Below are 19,494 nucleotides of genomic sequence, written 5' to 3' on the forward strand. Positions count from 1 at the left end.
TAGTGTCAAGACCTATAGAGTGGTGGTTCATTTAATCTCAAGGAACATAGAACTATTTTATTTTCACAAAAACAATTAATAATTGATTAATGTTTCCATAAACTCCATCATCATAATTAATTAATGCAATATGAAGATTCTTATTGAAATATTCATCAAGTCTTATAGTTCATTAATTGATTGTGCAAGATTTTTCAAAAAAATAAAACGTCTTGTTTGGACCATGGCTTGAGCAGACTGCCTCCAGTTTGTTTGGGCTGGCCTGAACGGACTACCTTTTTCTTTTCTTTTTTTGTCTTGACCCAATACCACGAAAAATTCAAAACTACTAGCATATATCTAAACCTTTTCTGTGCACAACGAGTCCATTTTCTACGCTAAGTGTAGTGACCATCACCTACAAATCCAGCAAGCAGCTACAACCATACAACAATACGAGTAACCACTAGTAACCATATAATAATTCTAGAAATCAAAAGAATGGTACAACAAATTGAATAATCATAAATAATCATTCAACAATCTCATAATTAAGTTCAGATAGAGTACATAAATATACTTTCCAACATTCTTTACTATCCCATGTTTTGATAGGAATCTTGTTTTGCATGAATAGCTCGTGGACTAGTGCTGAAGTCAGTCACTTCAATAGCTGAAGATCGCAGCCCATGAAAAGCTCCGTCTAGTCTAAAGTTTTTCATTACTTCATCAATAATAGTCTTCCATAGCCAAGCGGTTCTAGTCTAAAGTTTTTCATTACTTCATCAATAATAATAAAACGCATCATTCGTTCATTCACATAATGCTGCAGCTAGAGGATGATGCAAGGCAAGCACCACCAACAACGATGCCTGTAACTTGCACTATCATTCCAATTTTTTTAAGAACATTTCTTCGCTTCTGAAATTAAAGATAAAGAAGCATATGATTAGATATTTGGATCAATGTCTATAAAACAAAGTTTCATTCTGATGTATTCTTGTTATCACTATGCTATATATAAAAAATGTAGAATGACACAATTTATATAAAAAAAATAAAATAGACGAGCAAATCGCTCCATTAACCGCATAACAAATACATTTACAAAAATATTTTATCCTGCTCGAGACTTAATTTTTATACAATGGTAATGCCTAATGAAGAAGAGCAAGTGCGTATATCCAATAATTGATTAAATTATTCTGATAAAAAAATAAAAATAAAATAACTATCATTATGCTGAAATGATATAAATTGTCACTAAACAGTTGAAAAAAATTAAAGTAAAAAAAGTTACAGAGCTATAACTTTTGGAATTTGATTCGAAACATATACTTGAAAACTAGTTGATTAATCCTATTATTTCTCTCAAAATTTTCAATTTAATGAAAGAACATATATGAATTCCTAATAATGAAGAAGCAATCTGCTAGAAAAAACCCAATTCAAACCAAATCCACAATTAAAGAAACATAATTAGAGGTGTTAATTCGTTTCAAAAATTGGGAATTTAAGCAATCTGAAGTGTTTCTTTCTAGCATGCCATCATCTAACAGGGATCGAAGTTGATATCATTTTCAAAGATTAATTACCTGTACGGGAGCTTCAAGTGCCAAGCTCCTGCTTTGACTTAGTAAAGCATAGTTATCCCAGAAGATGGCATCGTCGTGGTGAGTGAACCTTTTTCCACCATAACAATCACAACAAAGATCATAGGTGCTAGGTGACTCATCAAGACAGAAACATTGAAAGCAGCTGAAGTATACGTCTGCCAAGAACGTATTACAAGACTGGCAAAATAGAGCTCTTCCACTCTGCATGATGTAGTACAAGACGATTGTTTCCTCAAAATCCAAGCTTCCATTGCCGTCCTTGTCCAGCGCTGTAAACAAGCTTGGATGAGTAAGAACCGTGTTGTTATCTTTCTTGAGATACTCGACGTATTCATGTGGGTTAATTCGCCCGTCTCCGTCTATGTCCATTTCATTGAAAGAAAATCTGGCATTTCGCTTCTTCTCCTCGGACAGATTCTTATAATAAGCTTCAGCAGCACGGCGAATCTCCTCCATATCTATTTAAGAGGAGGGAAAATTTAAGAGGATAATGGAAGAGGTACGTAGCTTAGATCTAAAACTTCAAAACTCCAAAGGGATTTTATAAGGAAGTGGCTCAGCTCTAATCTAAAATTTCTTTGACTTAGTCCTAATCAAGTTTGGCTAAATCTACCAAATAATGGATGTATTTGTATCAACCTGCTGAGGAAGCATTATACCTATGATTTGGTGGTTGATATAAATTGAATTAATACCTCATAATTATAGTCTATGATTCCGTCTCGTAGTTTGTTTGCGTCAAGTCAACTTATTTTGGCTTTTATAAAAGTCAAGTCTCAATTTTGGTATATAATTATACGGGCTAAAATTTAATTTCTGATATGGTACCCCAACTAGCAAACAAGCCTGAGCACTTTCTTACTCCCACACAAAGTTTATTTTAATATCTTAATTAGATCTAGTTTATATGAAATAAATTTAATTTCACGAAATGGTTATTTTATGAAAATAATAAATTATTGCATGTCATTGGGCTAGAAGGCAAATAAATCAACCGAACGTGTTTTTCACTGAAAAGAAAAGTGTAAGATTTTGAGTGGAGAAAACACTTTTCATCTTAACTATCGATATGCTAGTGTTGCATATTGCTATCTGTACGTATATATTAAAGAAATTGCATTTTCTAGGAAATTTAGTAGCAACTTCTAACACTACTTCTAGCCCAGAGGCCATTGACTATTACAGTCAACAAATCTGACCAAACCATGCAACCCAGCATGTTTTAGTCTCATTATAAAACAATGCCTATAGTATTTCTTGGAGAAATTTGTGTATGATTCAATGATCATATAAAAAATTATAGTTGTTTTTATAATACATGTTGTTTTGTTCAACTAGGCCAGAGGCCATTGAACTTAGACCTCTTATTGAACTTATATTGATTCATCCAAACTATAAATATATCATCATTATTCAATATCATGAAAAGACGCTTGTCGTTTTGTTACCTATTACCAATCAATCTCACTGGAGATGGAGATTTGAGGTTGTGGTCCCCTGATGAGGAAAGGAACAGGTCTGACATTTTCTTTTAATTTATAGAAACCTGCTTTAGAACACAGCAGTGTTGGTTGGATTTTCGTCTATTGGTAACTATATATTATGTCTGATGTTAATTTTATGAACAACTGAGCCAAATTTTATCTTTTGTTTTTCTTTTGTTTTTAAGTAGTGTATGGTTTCGGCATCCATTTCCAAGCTTAGATTTTACTAGATAAGCTTCATTTACTACATGATTCACACAAAAACAGCTTAAGATTAAAGTAACAAATTCACAATGCCCTCCATAAGCACACATGAGAATATGGAGATTGAATCCATGAGAATACAATTGCTACACAAAAAATACAACTCCATAAAAGTAACTTGAGCTTTTTCTCTACTGGACGTGAGCTTTTCTTGAAGAGTTTCCAGTCATTTCCTCTTACCTCATCAGCAATTACTGTACGATTGGAGCATTTGACTTATGATAAAATGCATCGTTGGTTATTTCACATAATGCTACAGTAAGATTTTGATGCAAGATCAGCAACACCAACAGTTATGCCTGCAAGACCAACAGTTATCTCTGCAACTAGCAGTCTCTTTTTATGGGATTTAAGCACCTTTCTTCGCTTCTGAAATTAAAGATAACAAAGCATGATGATTAGATACTAATGTGCTGTTATGGGTAAATTACGTGAAACTAATTGGTAACATCCAAGCTATAAAACAAATTTCGATTCTGATGTATTCTCATTATCACTATGCTATGGAATAAAAGCCACACAGCTAGTAGGACAACAAGACATTAAATTCATTATCACTATACTTGAAAATACTCAAAAAAACATCTCAAAAAATAAAATGACAATATATAACATTTGTGGCTGAAATTGCAAAAACAAAATTGATTATCAAAATGAAAAAAAAAGAGAGAGTAATGCTCCATAAGCAATGAGGTATCAGTAAATTTAGGCAAATGTATAGTATAAATAGTAAAGAAATAATTATACTGTTTTAGTTTCTAAAATTAAATACCTTTATGGGGGCCTCCTGTATCACGCTCCTGCTTTGACGTAGTAAAGTATAGTTATCGCAGAAGATGGCATCACCGTGGTGTGTGAAATTTTTACCACCATAACAAGCACAACAAATTTCATAGGTGCTATCTGAAACACTGAAGAAACATTGAGAGCAACTGAAGTATGCTCCTGCCAAGAACGTCTTACAAGACTGGCAAGTTATAGCCCTTCCACTCTGCATGATGTAGTACAAGGCGATTGCTTCCTCAAAATCCAAGCTTCCATTGCCGTCCTTGTCCAGCGCTGTAAACAAGCTCTGATGAGTGAAATCTGTGGCTTTGTTTTTCTTGAGGTAGTCCACGTATTCACGTAGGCTAATTTGCCCGTCTCCGTTCTTATCCATGGCATTGAAAGTTTTTCTGGCCAATTTCTTATTCTTAGCGGGCAGATGTTCAAAATAAGCTACAGCAGCCCGGCGAATCTGCTCCATATCTATTTATCCGTGCAATATTTAAGAGGTTAATGGAAGAGGCAGCTTAGATCTACAATTCCAACACTCCAAAGGCACTTTTAAGGAAGAGGCTCAGCTCTAATCTAAAATTTCTTAGACCTAGTCCAAGTGTTTCATGAGACCGTGTCTTAAACTCTGACTGGATTTAGATCCAAAAAATTGAGATGTCAGATTATACTGCTAATTGGGTTAATTCTTATATTACCAAGTCAACTCGGTCTTTTTTTATCTATTCTTTTAATTTCTAAATTTTAATATAGTTAGGTTTAGCAAACTTCAAAAACAATTTAAAATCTCTCATATTTTGTATCAACCTGCCGTGGAAGCCAAGATATTAAACCTATGATTTGGTGGTTGATATAAAATGAATGAAAACATAATAATTATAATCTATGATTCCGTCTCGTAGTTTGTTAAAAGTCAACTTAGTTTGGCTTCTATAAAAGTCAAGTCTCAATTTTGGTATATAACTATACGTGATAAAAATTAAATTAAATTAAAATATTTCTGATAAGGTGTCCCATACAAAATTTATTTAATATTTTAATTAGCTCTAGTTGTATAAGTAAATTCAATTTCACGAAGTGCTTATTTGATGAAAAAAAAATGATTGCATGTGATTGAGCTAGGAGGCCAAGTCAGTTGACTGTTACCATAACCAAATTATTGCATATTCTAGTTCCATTATAAAGTTATAAAACAAGAGCAAAAGTATTTCTTAATAATATTTGAGTATGATTTAACAGTAAAAAAACACAATTATAGTTGACCCGACCGTATCGACTTGTATCTATTCATCTATTATATAAATATATCTTCCATATTTTTCACAGTCTGATTATTCAAATCCTCTAATCTCCTGCATCACAATCCTTTTTTATTATCGCTATTGACTTTTTCTTCGGTGGCCTGTGCGCTGAAAATATTATAATCATGAAAAGATGCATATTGTTTTGTTAACTATTACCATTCAATCTCACTATCAATGCCAGAGGTTGTGGTCCCCTGATCAGGAAAGGGACAGGTCTGGCATTTTCTTTTAATTTTTTTCTAAATTTATATAAACCTGCTTCGGAAGTTAAAGAACATAGCAAGGTTTGTTGGATTTTCTTCTATTATCAATACAATTAAAAATACATATGTTTGGTTTAGCTATTTTTATGAAAAATTAACAAGGTTAATATACTTTTTTAATCATGTATTGATCGTTTTCTTGCTTTAAAATTTTTGAGGATAAGATTACCGACAACAAGCTAACCATTGATCAAGTCCATGAAATTCAAATCATAATATCAACACTTAGTGACCTTGATATCAAAGTTCTTGATTCACTTTATGTAGAGGTTGTTTTTATCAAAACTACCTCCATCTTGGAATGAATATAGGAAAATAATGTTGCATTCAACATACAATTATATATTTGAACAATTTCAAACACACTTGCAAATTAAGGTTTAATCTAGTTTGTATGATTTGCTAATGATAAATTCTAAAGTGAATTTAGTTACTGAAACTTGTTTGAAAATGACTCATAGGAATTTAAAAGTTCAAAAGAAAGGGGTTAGAGAATCATATAAATCATATCTTGAAACCATACCTAACAATTTAAGCTATTGGGTTGAGATGGTTCTTTGACATGGTATATATTTAGGTTCAATATTAATGAAATCAATGTTGTTTTTTCTTTGTGGGAAAATGTTATTCTTATGATGGCATATTTTGGTTCAGTATTAATGAAATCAATGTTGTTTTTGCTTATATGGTTGAATCTACTTCTTCCCTTTGACATGCTAGATTAGGTCATCTAAATTATAGATATTTCAAATATATATGTAAGCATGGTTATATTTTGTATCAGTATGATGATAATGATAAATGTAAAGTATGTATTCAAGCAAAGATAACTAAAACCTATTTCCTAAGGTTGAAAGAAATTATCAATTACTTAAGTTAATGCATTCTAATATATGTGAAATAATTGGTATGTTAACAAGGGGTGGGAAAAGATATTTCATAACTTTCATTAATGATTATTCTTATTTTATATATGTGTACTTGTTAAGAACTAAAGACTAAGCCTTTGAGAAATTTAAAGAATTCAAGAAAATGGAAGAAAATCAAAAGGAAACGAAAATTAAAATTCTTAAAAGTGATAGAGATGGTGAGTACTTTTCTAAGGAGTTTTCTATATTTTATGAGGAAAACAAAATAATTCATCAAATGACCACATCTTATACACTACAACATAGTGAAAAGAAAAATAGGATATTAGTGGATATGATCAATGTCATGCTTTTGAATGCTAAGTAACCAAATAATTTGTGGGGTGAAACTTTGCTTACTGCATGTCACATTCATAATATAATACTATCTAAAAAATTAAATGTTCCTCCTTATGAAGTATGGAATGATAAAAAAAACCAAATATAAATTATTTTAAAGCGTGGGGGTGTGTAGTTTTTATAAAGTTTCTACTCCTTATGAAACAAAATTAAGACTTAAAGGTTTTAAGAGTGTTTTTGTTGATTATGCACAAAATTCAAAAACTTATAAGCTTTTGGATTTAAAAACTAATGTGATAGTTGAATTTATACATGTTGAATTTATTTTTAATAAATTCATAAGTGATTCAAAAGTGAAAGAAGAACCAAATCTAACAACAATGACTCTCATCTCAAATTTAAGTGAAAAAATATAAAAACCTAGAAGTAATAGGTTCAAGTGAACCTAGAAGGAGTCAAAATGTTAGAAATAAAAAAACACCTAGATACATATTTCATTTCTACTTATTCAATTGTATTTTTAGTAGAAGGTGGTAGAAATACAATATTGAAAAGAACACCTAAAACCCTAAATGTAAAAGATTATCCAAGGATATTCTATCAAGCTATGTCTTCTAGGAATGTTGTCTTTTGGAAAGAAATGGTAAATAATGAAATGGATTCAATATTGTCTAACAATACTTAGGTCCTAATAAATTTCCCTTTAGGCTCTAAGATAACAGGATGGAAGTAGGTATTTGGAAGAAAATACAATACTAGTGGTTCTACCAAACCTTCAAGGCAAGATTAGTTAACAAATGTTTTACTCAAAATAAAGGTGTTGATTATTTCACACTTATTTTTCAATGTCAAAAATTACATCCATTAAAGTTTTATTTTAATTAGCATCAATTTATAACTTTATGTCCATTAAAAGGACTTTAAGAAAACTTTCTTAAATGAATATTTAAAGGAAGAAGTTTACATAGATAAACTTGAGGGTTTTATACTTCCTAAAAATAAGAAAAAAAATTTGTAAATTGGTAAAGTCTTTATATGGTTTAAAGCAAGCTCTGAAACAGTGGCATAAGAAGTTTGTCAAAGCAATTTTATTAAATGGTTTTCATTACAATGGTGTCGATAAGTATATGTATTCAAAATTTACAAAAGATTTTGGTATGATTATTTGTCTTTATAAAGATGACATGTTAACCTTTAGCACCAACATGATTGCAATAGTTGAAACCAAAAGGTATCTCTCTTCTATTTTTAAAATCAAAGATCTTAGTGAATTGAATACAATTTTAGATATTAAAGTTAAAAAACATAGTAGTAGTTATGGACTTAATCAATCACATGATATTGAGAAAATACCTGATAAGTTTAAGCATCTTAATATAAAGGATGTCAATACCTCCTATTTGACTTTAGTGTAAAGTTAAATGATAATTATGATAAAACAATAATACAACTAAAATATACTAGTACTATTAGAAGTCTTATGTATGCAATGTATTATACAAGACCAAATATAGCTTTTGCTATATGCAAGTTATCACAATATACAAACAAGCTGAATACGAATCATTGGAAGGAAATTGCAAGAGTCTCTGTTTATCTTAAAAGAACTGTCATATTTGTATTTATTAATTTTCTGGAAGTGGTCAGACTTGGCTAAATTCACTAAGTAATGGACCAATATGTTGAGTCATCCAAATTTAACTAAGTCCATATAAAAAAATAATTTAAAATAAAACAAAATTCAAATCAAGCTCCAAGGATTTTGCAAGATATTATTCTTATGTTAGGATTTGTTTGGTATTACAGTTTACCTATGTTTTTGAATTTTTTTTAGATTCAATTTTTTTTTAATTTTTAAATCATTTTAATATATTGATATAAAAAATAAATTTAAAAAAATAAAAAAACATTATTTATACCAATTGATTTTACTTCCTATTTGTTTCCATACCCAAAAGGTTTATTAACATAATCTACAGGTCGTTGGGTTAATTCTCCTTTACTGAGTCAACTCGGGTCTGTTCCTTTTCTTTTTAAAATAATATTATTTTAGTTTTTAATTTTTATTTTATTTTGAATCAACTTGTTAACCAAGCTAAGATATTATACCTAATAAGTGGTTGATATAAATTGAATGAATACATCTATGATTCCGTATTGTAGTTTGTTTACGTCAAGTCAACTTATTTTGGCTTTTGTAAAAGTCAAGTCTTAATTTTGGTAATAATTATAAGTAATAAAATCTAAATTAAAATATTTCTGATATGGTATCCCAACCAGCAAACAAGGCTGAGCACTTTCTTAGTCCTTATACAAAATTTATTTTAAAATCTTAATTAGCTCTGGTGTATATATATGAAATAAATTGAAATACACGAAATGGTTTTTTTATGAAAAAAATAAAGTATTGTATAAAAATAAATTTAATTACACGAAATGGTCATTGGGCTAGGAGGCAAATAAATCAACCGAACGTGTTTTTCACTGAAAGGAAAATATAAGATTTTGAGTGGAGAAAATGTTTTCCTCATTTAAACTAGAGAAAACAATTTTTTTTTTTATTATTGTTACAAAAATTATCTAACGGAGGTCAATTCCATTGACTGCTACCATAAACAAGTCATATAATTAATTTCTATTTATTTGGTGAGATTTCAGCATGATTTAACAGTCATATAATTTCTAAGACATCTCATCTTAATCCACCGTATCTTTTCTTAGGCTTGTATCTATATTTTTCAGTCTGCCTATTCAAATCCTCATCTCCTGCATCACAGAGCTTTTTCTTCATTGGCATGTGCACTGAAAAGATAATCATGGAAAGATGCGTATCGTTTTGTTACCTATTACCAATCAATCTCACTGGAGATGGAGATTTGAGGTTGTGGTCCCCTGATGAGGAAAGGAACAGGTCTGGCATTTTCTTTTAATTTATATAAACCTGCTTTAGACGTTAAAGAACATAGCAGTGTTGGCTGGATTTTCGTCTATTGGTAACTATATATATATATTATGTCTGATGTTAATTTTATGAACAACTGAGTCAAATTTTATCTTTTGTTTTTAACTACTTTTTGAGTAGTGTATGGTTTCGGTATCCATTTCCAAGCTTAGATTTTTGTTTGATGTTCGTATCCTGCACTGGATAATTGAAAGGAGATCAATTATCCAAGGAACTGTAGCCCGTATGTGGTGTTATGGCAATTTTTTTCTCGAACCGGGATCTTTGTGGTGATAAATGAAAATAACAAAGAATTCGTATTTTTTATCAATAAAAAAAAATAAACTCACCACCTAGTATTTTAAAAAAATTCTCTCCAAAAACACTAACCAGCACATCTCTGCCTGTGAAAATAGCTTGCGTCCTCTATTTGTTAGTTGTCGAGTAAGACTCCTTAGCTTAAATGAATGGCTGAGATCTGTTTCTTAACATCAAGGTTCCAGATCCCATCAATACAGGAGCCCTAAATCCTTTGAGCAATGACTGTATCAACCCTGTCCTTAATCTTTCCAGCTCTAAACAAACCCATAAATAACCGTTAAATCATCACAACACTCCCTACAGCACAACATCGGTCTCTAGCTATCATCCAACAACGCATATATAGTCATAATAGCCTTAAGTGATAGTAGCTGCACTTCTTCTCCTCTATCCTAGCTGTGGAGAACAACATGGCAACTTCTCTCCTCAACGCTATAAACAGTTCCTTAATATTATAGAATGTATATCATGTATATATCATAATAGAAAATTAATATAGAATTATTTTAATATTATAATCTCTACAGTTACTGTCGTGTTCTGTCGTATACATATAAATAGGTGGGTTGAGTAAGTCACAACCTAATACATTTTATTATTCTCAACTTAACAAAGCCTGGTACAATTATTTAGAAATTGACAAACTCCAATGTCTGAAGGAAAAGTTAATTACTATTTGGTCCTTAAGTTATGAACATGACTATGAAGTAGTCTTTTATGTTTGAAATCTATAATTTAGTCACGTGGCTCATATTATCGAATCTCTTAGTTTGAGTTCTCTCTAGACCTTAAATGTGTTGGTCTTTTTCTAAAAAAATAAAAAAAAAATTAACCACAGTGGGGATGACAACAAGCCAACATAAGTTTTAATGGGACAATGGTCAACAAGAGACTAAGGATTAAATTATAAGGCATTAAAACATAAGGGACTATGGCCTGAATGGACTGCCTATAGTCTGTCTATAGTCTACGCCATTAAGGACTTTTTTTTTTCCCTGCACATTAAGGTTATTTTCTACGCCAATTACAGTTATCATCACCTACAAATCCATCAATCACAAGCAAGCAACCATATAACAATACGAGTAACCACAAGAAACAAAACAATATTTCAGAAATCACAAGCAACGGCACAACAAATTTAATAACCACAAATAACAATTCAACACTCTCACTAGTCCAGATGAAACACATAATATTCACAAATACACTCTTCAACATTCTTTATTCTCTTATATAAACACGGTGATAATAAAAGGCATCATTCGTTCTTTCACATAATGCTGCAGCTAGAGGATGATGCAAGAGCAGCGCTACCAACAACTATGCCTGTAACTTGCACTATCATTGCAATTTTTTTAAGCACATTTCTTCGGTTCTGAAATTAAAGATAAAGAAGCATTTGATTAGATATATGGCACTAATGTGCTGTCTGTTATGGGTAAATTACGTGAGACTAATTGGTAACATCCAAACACTACGCTATAGAGTAAAAGCCATACAACGATTAGGACAACAAGACATTAAATTCAAAAGCTGCAATTATGGAAAACTTTGAGATTTTTTTAAATATGGAAATTTAATTAGAAAGACGTTATCAAATCCGACAAATAAATTTATAGAAACGAGCTATTTGGATCACTTGTTTGATCAAGAGGCCAATACATGTACTGGTTTAGAACATCGATGCACATTGTCATAGTTTTTTTTTTCATTTTATTGATTAAAAGATTTAGTTACAAATACTCTCCTTTATCAATTAGTTAATATTAGTTTAGAAAATACCAATAAATATTAATATCTAATAAAAATATTATATTAATAAGATTATGAATGAGAAATTTAGCATTTTATGGTTAAGTAACACAAGGAAAAAAACCTTAGAAAACATGTAGTGGAACGTTATAATCCATAAAATTATGAATGAAAAATTTAGCATTTTTTTGGTTAATTGTGTGTTTGAGATAATTAGGTTTTACATGAAAATAAGGACAAATATGAGTTATTATTTTCATAAAATTATGTATTTGTTAGTTTTCTTTATATAGTTCTTGAAAGACAGAATTCATTAAAAACAAAAATGTAGAATGACACAATTTATATAAAAAAAAATAGAAGAGAAAATCGCTCCGTTAACCGCATAACAATTTCATTTACAAAAACACTTCTTTATTCATATTTATATACAAAAATCCTTTATCCTGCTCGAGACTTAATTTTTATACAATGGTAATGCCTAATGAAGAAGAGCACGGGCGTATATCCAATAATTGATTAAATTATTCACGTTAAAAAAAGGAAAATAGATGAATAAATGGATAAAATTATTCCGATAAAAAAAGTATCATTATGCTAAAATGATATAAATCGTCACTAAACAATTGAAAATAATTAAAGAAGTCAAAAAAGTTAAAAAGCTATAATTTTCGAAATTTGATTCGAAACATATACTTGAAAACTAGTTGATTAATCCTATTATTTCTCTCAAATTTTTCAATTTAATGAAAGAACATATATCAATAATTCCTAATAATGAAGAATAAATCTGCTAGAAAAATCCAATTCAAACCAAATCCACAATTAAAGAAACATAATTAGTTCGTTTCAAAAATTGGTTTAAGCAATCTGAAGTATAGTTGATATCATTTTCAAAGATTAATTACCTGTTCGGGAGCTTTTAGTGCCAAGCTCCTGCTTTGACTTAGTAAAGTATAGTTATCCCAGAAGATGGCATCATCGTGGTGAGTGAACCGTTTTCCACCATAACAAGCACAACAAAGATCATAGGTGCTAGTTGACTCATCAAGACAGAAACATTGAAAGCAGCTGAAGTACACGTCTGCCAAGAACGTATCACAACACTTGCAAAATAGAGCTCTACGGCTAAACAAGATGTAGTACAAGACGATTGTTTCCCCAAAATCCAAGCTTCCATTGTTGTCCTTGTCTAGAGCTCTAAAGATTTTCGGATGAGTAAAAACAGCGTTGTTAGAGTTCGTGAGATAGTCCACGTATTCACGTAGGCTAATTTTCCCGTCTCCGTTCTTGTCCATGGCTTTGAAACTGTCCTCGGCCGATTTCTTCTTCTCCTCAGGCAGATGTTCATAATAAGCTACAGCAGCCTGGCGAATCCCCTCCATATCTATTTATGTTTATAATATTTAAGAGGAGAAAAATTTAAGAGGATAATGGAAGAGGAGCTTAGATCTACAACTTCAAAACTCCTAAGGGACTTTATAAGGAAGTGGCTCAACACTCATCTAAAATTTCTTTGATTTAAGGCTTGAATTGTGACAAAAATTGTTTTTTAAGTGTTTTTTATTTGAAAATATATTAAAATAATAATTTTTTTAAAAGATTATTTTTAATATAACGATTCAAAAATATAATAAAATAATAATTTAAAATTAAAAAAATAAAAAACACGTTAGACATAATGCCAAATAAAGTTTTAGACCATGTATTCATGAGACCGTGTCTTAGAATCCTGCCTCTAGTCATATGGTGCATAGTTGAAAGACTGACCTCTATTCATATCCACAAATAGAGATGTCATGATAACCTACGGATCATTGGGTTAATTCTCGTATTACCATGTAAACTTGGGTGTGTGTGTGTGTGTTTTATCATTTTCTATTCTATTAATTTCTTGACTTTGACTTAGTCCACTACTAGAATTCTTATATTTAGGAAGAAATTTTTTGTTATTATTTGTATTATCATTTCGTTGGTAATTAATTTACAGACGAGATTATAAACAGAAATGCTTCGTCAGTAAATCTTTTGTCAAAAATTTTTTTATCGGTAATAAAAAAATATTATTACTAATGGATTTACTGGCAAGAAAAGCGTATAAAAAAATTTTATCGGTTTCATTCCATCGGTATTTCCTTCGGAAAGTTTGTTATATAACCAATAAAAATACTATATTTATTAATTTTCTGATGGTAGTCAGACTTGGCTAAATTCACTAAGTAAGATATTATACCTAATAAGTGGTTGATATAAATTGAATTAATACATCTATGACACCGTCTTGTAGTTTGTTTACGTCAAGTCAACTTATTTTGCTTTTACAAAAGTCAAGTCTTAATTTTGGTAATAATTAAACGTAATAAAATCTAAATTAAAATATTTCTGATATGGTATCCCAACCAGCAAACAAGGCTGAGCACTTTCTTAGTCCTTATACAAAATTTATTTTAAAATCTTAATTAGCTCTGGTGTATATATATGAAATAAATTGAATTACACGAAATGATTATTTTATGAAAAAAATAAAGTATTGTTTAAAAATAAATTTAATTACACGAAGTAGTCATTGGGCTAGGAGGCAAATAAATCAACCGAACGTGTTTTTCACTGAAAGGAAAATATAAGATTTAGAGCGGAGAAAATCTTTTCCTCATTTAAACTTGAGAAAACATTTTTTTATTATTATTGTTATAGAAATGATCTAACGGAGGTCAATTCCATTGACTGCTACCATAAACAAATCATATAATTTATTTTTATTTATTTGGTGAGATTTGAGCATGATTTAACAGTCATATAATTTCTAAGACATCTCATCTTAATCCACCGTATCTTTTCTTAGGCTTGTATCTATATTTTTCAGTCTGCCTATTCAAATCCTCATCTCCTGCATCGCAGAGCTTTTTCTTCATTGGCATGTGCACTGAAAAGATAATCATGGAAAGATGCGTATCGTTTTGTTACCTATTACCAATCAATCTCACTGGAGATGGAGATTTGAGGTTGTGGTCCCCTGATGAGGAAAGGAACAGGTCTGGCATTTTCTTTTAATTTATATAAACCTGCTTTAGACGTTAAAGAACAAAGCAGTGTTGGCTGGATTTTCGTCTATTGGTAACTATATATATATATTATGTCTGATGTTAATTTTATGAACAACTGAGTCAAATTTTATCTTTTGTTTTTAACTACTTTTTGAGTAGTGTATGGTTTCGGTATCCATTTCCAAGCTTAGATTTTTGTTTGATGTTCGTATCCTGCATATTGAATCACACAAGGCATGTTTAAGGCTCTTCGAAGTATTCTAAGTGTCTAAACCACATTATGCCAACTTTTCGCCTTCCTACCGGTACTAAAACCATAAAGCATACATGTATGAAATGTCCAATTGGAGAATCTATTTCTTCTTCTTCTTCTTTTCTTTTTTTATTTTCGGCAACCAACTGCTAAATGCTTGACTTAATTTATTCTCAAAATATTTGAAAGGAGATCAATTATCCAAGGAATTGTAGCTCGTGTGCGGTGTCATAGCTATCGTCCTCTCGAACCAGGATCTTTGTGGTGATAGGTGGAAATAACAAAGAGTTCTTATTTCTTATCAGTAAGAAAGAGATGGAGTCACCACTAGTATTTTAAAAAAAGATTCTCTCCAAAAAAACACTACCCAGCACATCTCTGCCCGTAAAAATAGCTTGTGTCCTTTATTTGTTAGTTGCCGACACTACACCATTAAACAGTTTTACCGACAGATTTATTCCGTCGGTGTAAGACACACAATTCATCGGTAACATTTTTACCGACAGCATCACCGACGGAATACATCTGTCGGAATATTGATCGTCGGTAATTCCCATTTCCATCGCTAATTCAGTTGGGAAAAAAAACCAAACACCGATGGTCTTACAGACGAGGGAAGCGCGCAAAAAAAAATATTTCCCGCGAGAACTTTACCGATAGGCTTATTTCGTCTGTATTTCCAACGGTAAATCACCGACGGACTGACCGTCAGTGAATGTGGCATGGACAATAAATATTTCAGAACTCTCCGTAAAATACCGACGGAATATATCCGTCGGTAATATCAACGGTAAACATAGACGGAATAATGTCATCGGTGATTGTGACATGAGCTGTAATGTTTTTGCAACTCTAGGTAAAATACCGACGGCTCTATTCTGTCCATAAGGTCGTCGGTATTTATTTAAAAATATATTTTTAAAAATTATTTATTAATAGTAAAAAAAACTAATTAACCAAATAAAATTGTATTAAACATTAAAAATACAAAAATAATGTTAAATAATATTCATCCAAATATTCATTACAAATTTAATGTGTTTCAAAAACAAAATTAAACTAGATTAACAGCGAAGCTGGAAGAGGAGGAGGCTGGTTGTTCCCGGGACCGTACGGCCAAAAAGGGGCTGCACATGTATCATCACCCATCCTTGATCTAATGTCCATGATTATTTGACGGAGCTGATCATAATCCGTCGAGAGTGGTTCATATTGTTGTTTCAAGGCCATGAACTCCTCAGACCGAGTGCTTGATACTAATGGAGAGCTCTCAGCGATTGAGACACTAAGGGACGCCGGCAAGTTTTCGGCCGTAGTATTGGAGAGCCCGTAGACCCGATTTTTATCAGGTCCACCAGACGATCCGACCTCCATCCACAAATTCAGATCGAAATCCGGATGGGTCGAAGGATCGTCCTCATATCTCTCCCTCAACCGGCTATTATAGGTCTCTTGAAAATTAAAAAAAAAATCATCATATTCAATTCAAGAAAATAATAACTTACAAAATAAAATGATTGAACGAACATACCACGAAGTGTCGAGCACGGTTTTCCACAAACTGTTGCACCCCCTTTTGGCGGTCTTGACTCCACACGTGCGTCTCTACAAACAGCTCCATTGGGCTCAGCTCACGTCCAAGAGACATAGCCTGTAAGGAAAAAAAAGGTTGCAAGTTAAATATATTTATAAGCAACAACAAATCAATTAACAATATATTTCATTTAAATTAATCTTACCATTCACTTCGCAAGTGCACTGAACCATGAATTTGCCAGTTCAGGTTGTTGGCACTGGATTGTAAGCGTCGTGCAAATTGCTCGGACATCACGTGCTCAATATATTGCGTCCATATATCCCCCGATATGAATGGCGGTTTGAATTCTTGCCAAACCACCACCTCATTCCAGCCTTCTATACCATTATCTCTCACATATCTTTTTGCTTTTTTTGTGTGTCATACCAAAAATCACGCAACCTACTTCCATAGTAACAAAATTCGAATTTAGAATATAAAATTATAAAACAAAAAATTATATTATTTTCGATGTTACCTAGTTACCGCGTGATTCTACCATACCTTTCTCACAACATTGTTGTTCGCGCTATCCCACTCAAATTTGTATTGTCTATAAATAAGTCATTTAAAATAAAAATAGTACAAGATATAAAATTATAAAAATAATTTATTAAAAATAAGCTAGAAATTAGAAGTTAACACGTACCTGAAATCGTCGAAACCATGCATCGATATTAGGTCTCCACTAAGGATGTATGGAAACCTGACTCCATTGAAATAATGGAATCTCCATTGACGATTTAAACACCGATGTTATTGTTCGGGCAACCTCAATGTTTGTGAACCTGAAATTAAATAAAATTAATAAAATATTAATTAGTTGTTCATAAATTATGTTATAAGTTAAAAAAAACTAAAACCTAAACAAACTGACATTGAAAGGTCATCCTTCCATTGTGCCTGGTATTTGCAGGTGAATTGACCCCACTGTGAAGGCATACTGCCTCTGCACTAGGAAACCGTGCTAGACGAGGCAGCATCACAAGTTGGCGCAGGTGTCTATTCGTGATCAGCACCTAAGGATAAGTCATCCTCGCTGCTAGAATTAGAACTAGCTGCAATTGTCTACTGACGACGTGCTGTTGATTTTATTTTACACATCTACACAAATTTATATGAATAATTACATAATTAACTTCAATTATTGAAAAAAAAAATTGGCAGCACCTCCCCTGTACTGGAGACTACCTACAGTTTTCAAACCTGCAAATCTTTACAATAACCACAAACCAATTGACTCAATTGGAAAATCTTATATACAACCTAATATCTATAGAAAATTAACATCTATATATTTTCAACTAACATCTATACAAATTCATATAAAATAATTAAAATTAATCGAAATAATATAAAACATAACAAGTAATAATATAATAAAATTAAGATAAAATAATTAAATTTAATTCTACATTTCAATCAACATTTTAAAGGTAAATTCAACAATAACAATTCAAATTTAACAAAATTTTCAATTATTATGGCAATACAAACAATAAAATAAATTGAACAAATAAAAAGAAAAACTAAAGACTGTAGGAATGAAAAATGTTTACCTTAATAATGTGTTGATTTCAAGATTTTATCTACAAACAATACACAAAACAAAGAACAAAACAAAAATAATCATAATTAAAAAAAAAAGTAAAAAAATACAAAGATAAAGAAAGGAGAATCATACCTTTTAATATGTTGAAATCTACACTCAAAACAATAACAAAAGTGCTTAAGAAAGCAGAGGAGAAGAGAAGATGAATGAGAGGAGTTGAGAAAAAATGAACCGCGGAGGGTGGATCAATTTTATACTGCAAAAATACCAACAAAACATATAATAATAATTTCTTAGGCGGTGGCATTAAATTCCGTCGGTATTTTTTGAATTTCTCACTAAATTTTTTGAAAATTCCTCAAGATTTTTCGAAGTTCGTCGGCATGTCCGTCGATAAATAGGTGTCAACGCACGCATTGGAATTTGCAGTTTTCGTTGGTGTTGCCGCCGGTAAATGTGCCGACCAACCTAGCAGTCTAACAGTCGCACACATTGGAATTTGCACTGTTTCCATCAATGATTCTATTAGGGAACGCGTCGATGATTGTGACATGGGCTGTAATGTTTTTGCAACTCTCGGTAAAATATTGACAGGATACTTTCTATCGATATTCGCGTTGGTGATTGTGGCAAATGTTGTAATGTTTTTGCAACTCTCGGTAAAATACCGATGGTATAGATTCCATCGATATAGCCGTCGGTATTTGTGTCATACTTTTACATGTTTTGTTTGTATATCATATTTATTCTCCTACATAAACGTTTAAATTACAAACTTACAACACGCACAACACAATAAAAATAGCAAACAATTATAAAATAAATATTTCATGTTCCAAAATATCATCCATAATATTACATTATAAAAAAAAGGCTTTACACTTTCATGTTCTGATCATATTTAGTAGAATTTTCGTCTTCGTCCTCAATTGAATTGTTATCAGCTTCATCGCACTCTTCAATGTGGTTATCATCTTCTTCATCAACATTCTCTAGTCCACTAGAGCTCCAACACAACATTCAACTCCTCTGCGTCAACATCAACAAAACTATCATCGAAAACACAAAAATTCAAATTTTCTTCTAAGTCAATCGAAGGAGCAACTCGGTATGGTTCAACCAACTCACTAGCTTGAAAGACTTCATCTATCACACTTTAT

General features: G+C 31.3%; 3 protein-coding genes across 3 annotated transcripts; all 3 read right to left on the reverse strand.

Annotated features, from left to right (window-relative positions):
• Positions 1 to 481: 481 nt before the first annotated feature.
• Positions 482 to 2,257, reverse strand: LOC133668254 (uncharacterized). Its single transcript, XM_062088029.1, has 2 exons — positions 1,575 to 2,257; positions 482 to 900 (listed from the first exon to the last, which is right to left on the reverse strand). The coding sequence occupies exons 1-2, from the start codon at positions 2,049 to 2,051 to the stop codon at positions 796 to 798; spliced, it is 582 nt and encodes a 193-aa protein (XP_061944013.1). The 5' UTR covers positions 2,052 to 2,257; the 3' UTR covers positions 482 to 795.
• Positions 2,258 to 3,331: 1,074 nt separating this feature from the next.
• On the reverse strand, positions 3,332 to 4,754 carry LOC133668789 (uncharacterized). Its single transcript, XM_062088797.1, has 2 exons — positions 4,116 to 4,754; positions 3,332 to 3,712 (listed from the first exon to the last, which is right to left on the reverse strand). Exons 1-2 carry the CDS (start codon positions 4,587 to 4,589, stop codon positions 3,587 to 3,589), a joined length of 600 nt encoding a protein of 199 aa, XP_061944781.1. The 5' UTR covers positions 4,590 to 4,754; the 3' UTR covers positions 3,332 to 3,586.
• A 6,509-nt stretch (positions 4,755 to 11,263) lies between these two features.
• LOC133668289 (uncharacterized) lies at positions 11,264 to 13,429 on the reverse strand. The gene is made up of 2 exons (XM_062088065.1): positions 12,818 to 13,429; positions 11,264 to 11,532 (listed from the first exon to the last, which is right to left on the reverse strand). Exons 1-2 carry the CDS (start codon positions 13,292 to 13,294, stop codon positions 11,428 to 11,430), a joined length of 582 nt encoding a protein of 193 aa, XP_061944049.1. The 5' UTR covers positions 13,295 to 13,429; the 3' UTR covers positions 11,264 to 11,427.
• Between the last annotated feature and the right edge of the window lie 6,065 nt (positions 13,430 to 19,494).

The sequence above is a fragment of the Populus nigra genome, chromosome 11 (assembly GCF_951802175.1).
Source record: "Populus nigra chromosome 11, ddPopNigr1.1, whole genome shotgun sequence".
Classification (NCBI taxonomy): domain Eukaryota; kingdom Viridiplantae; phylum Streptophyta; class Magnoliopsida; order Malpighiales; family Salicaceae; genus Populus; species Populus nigra.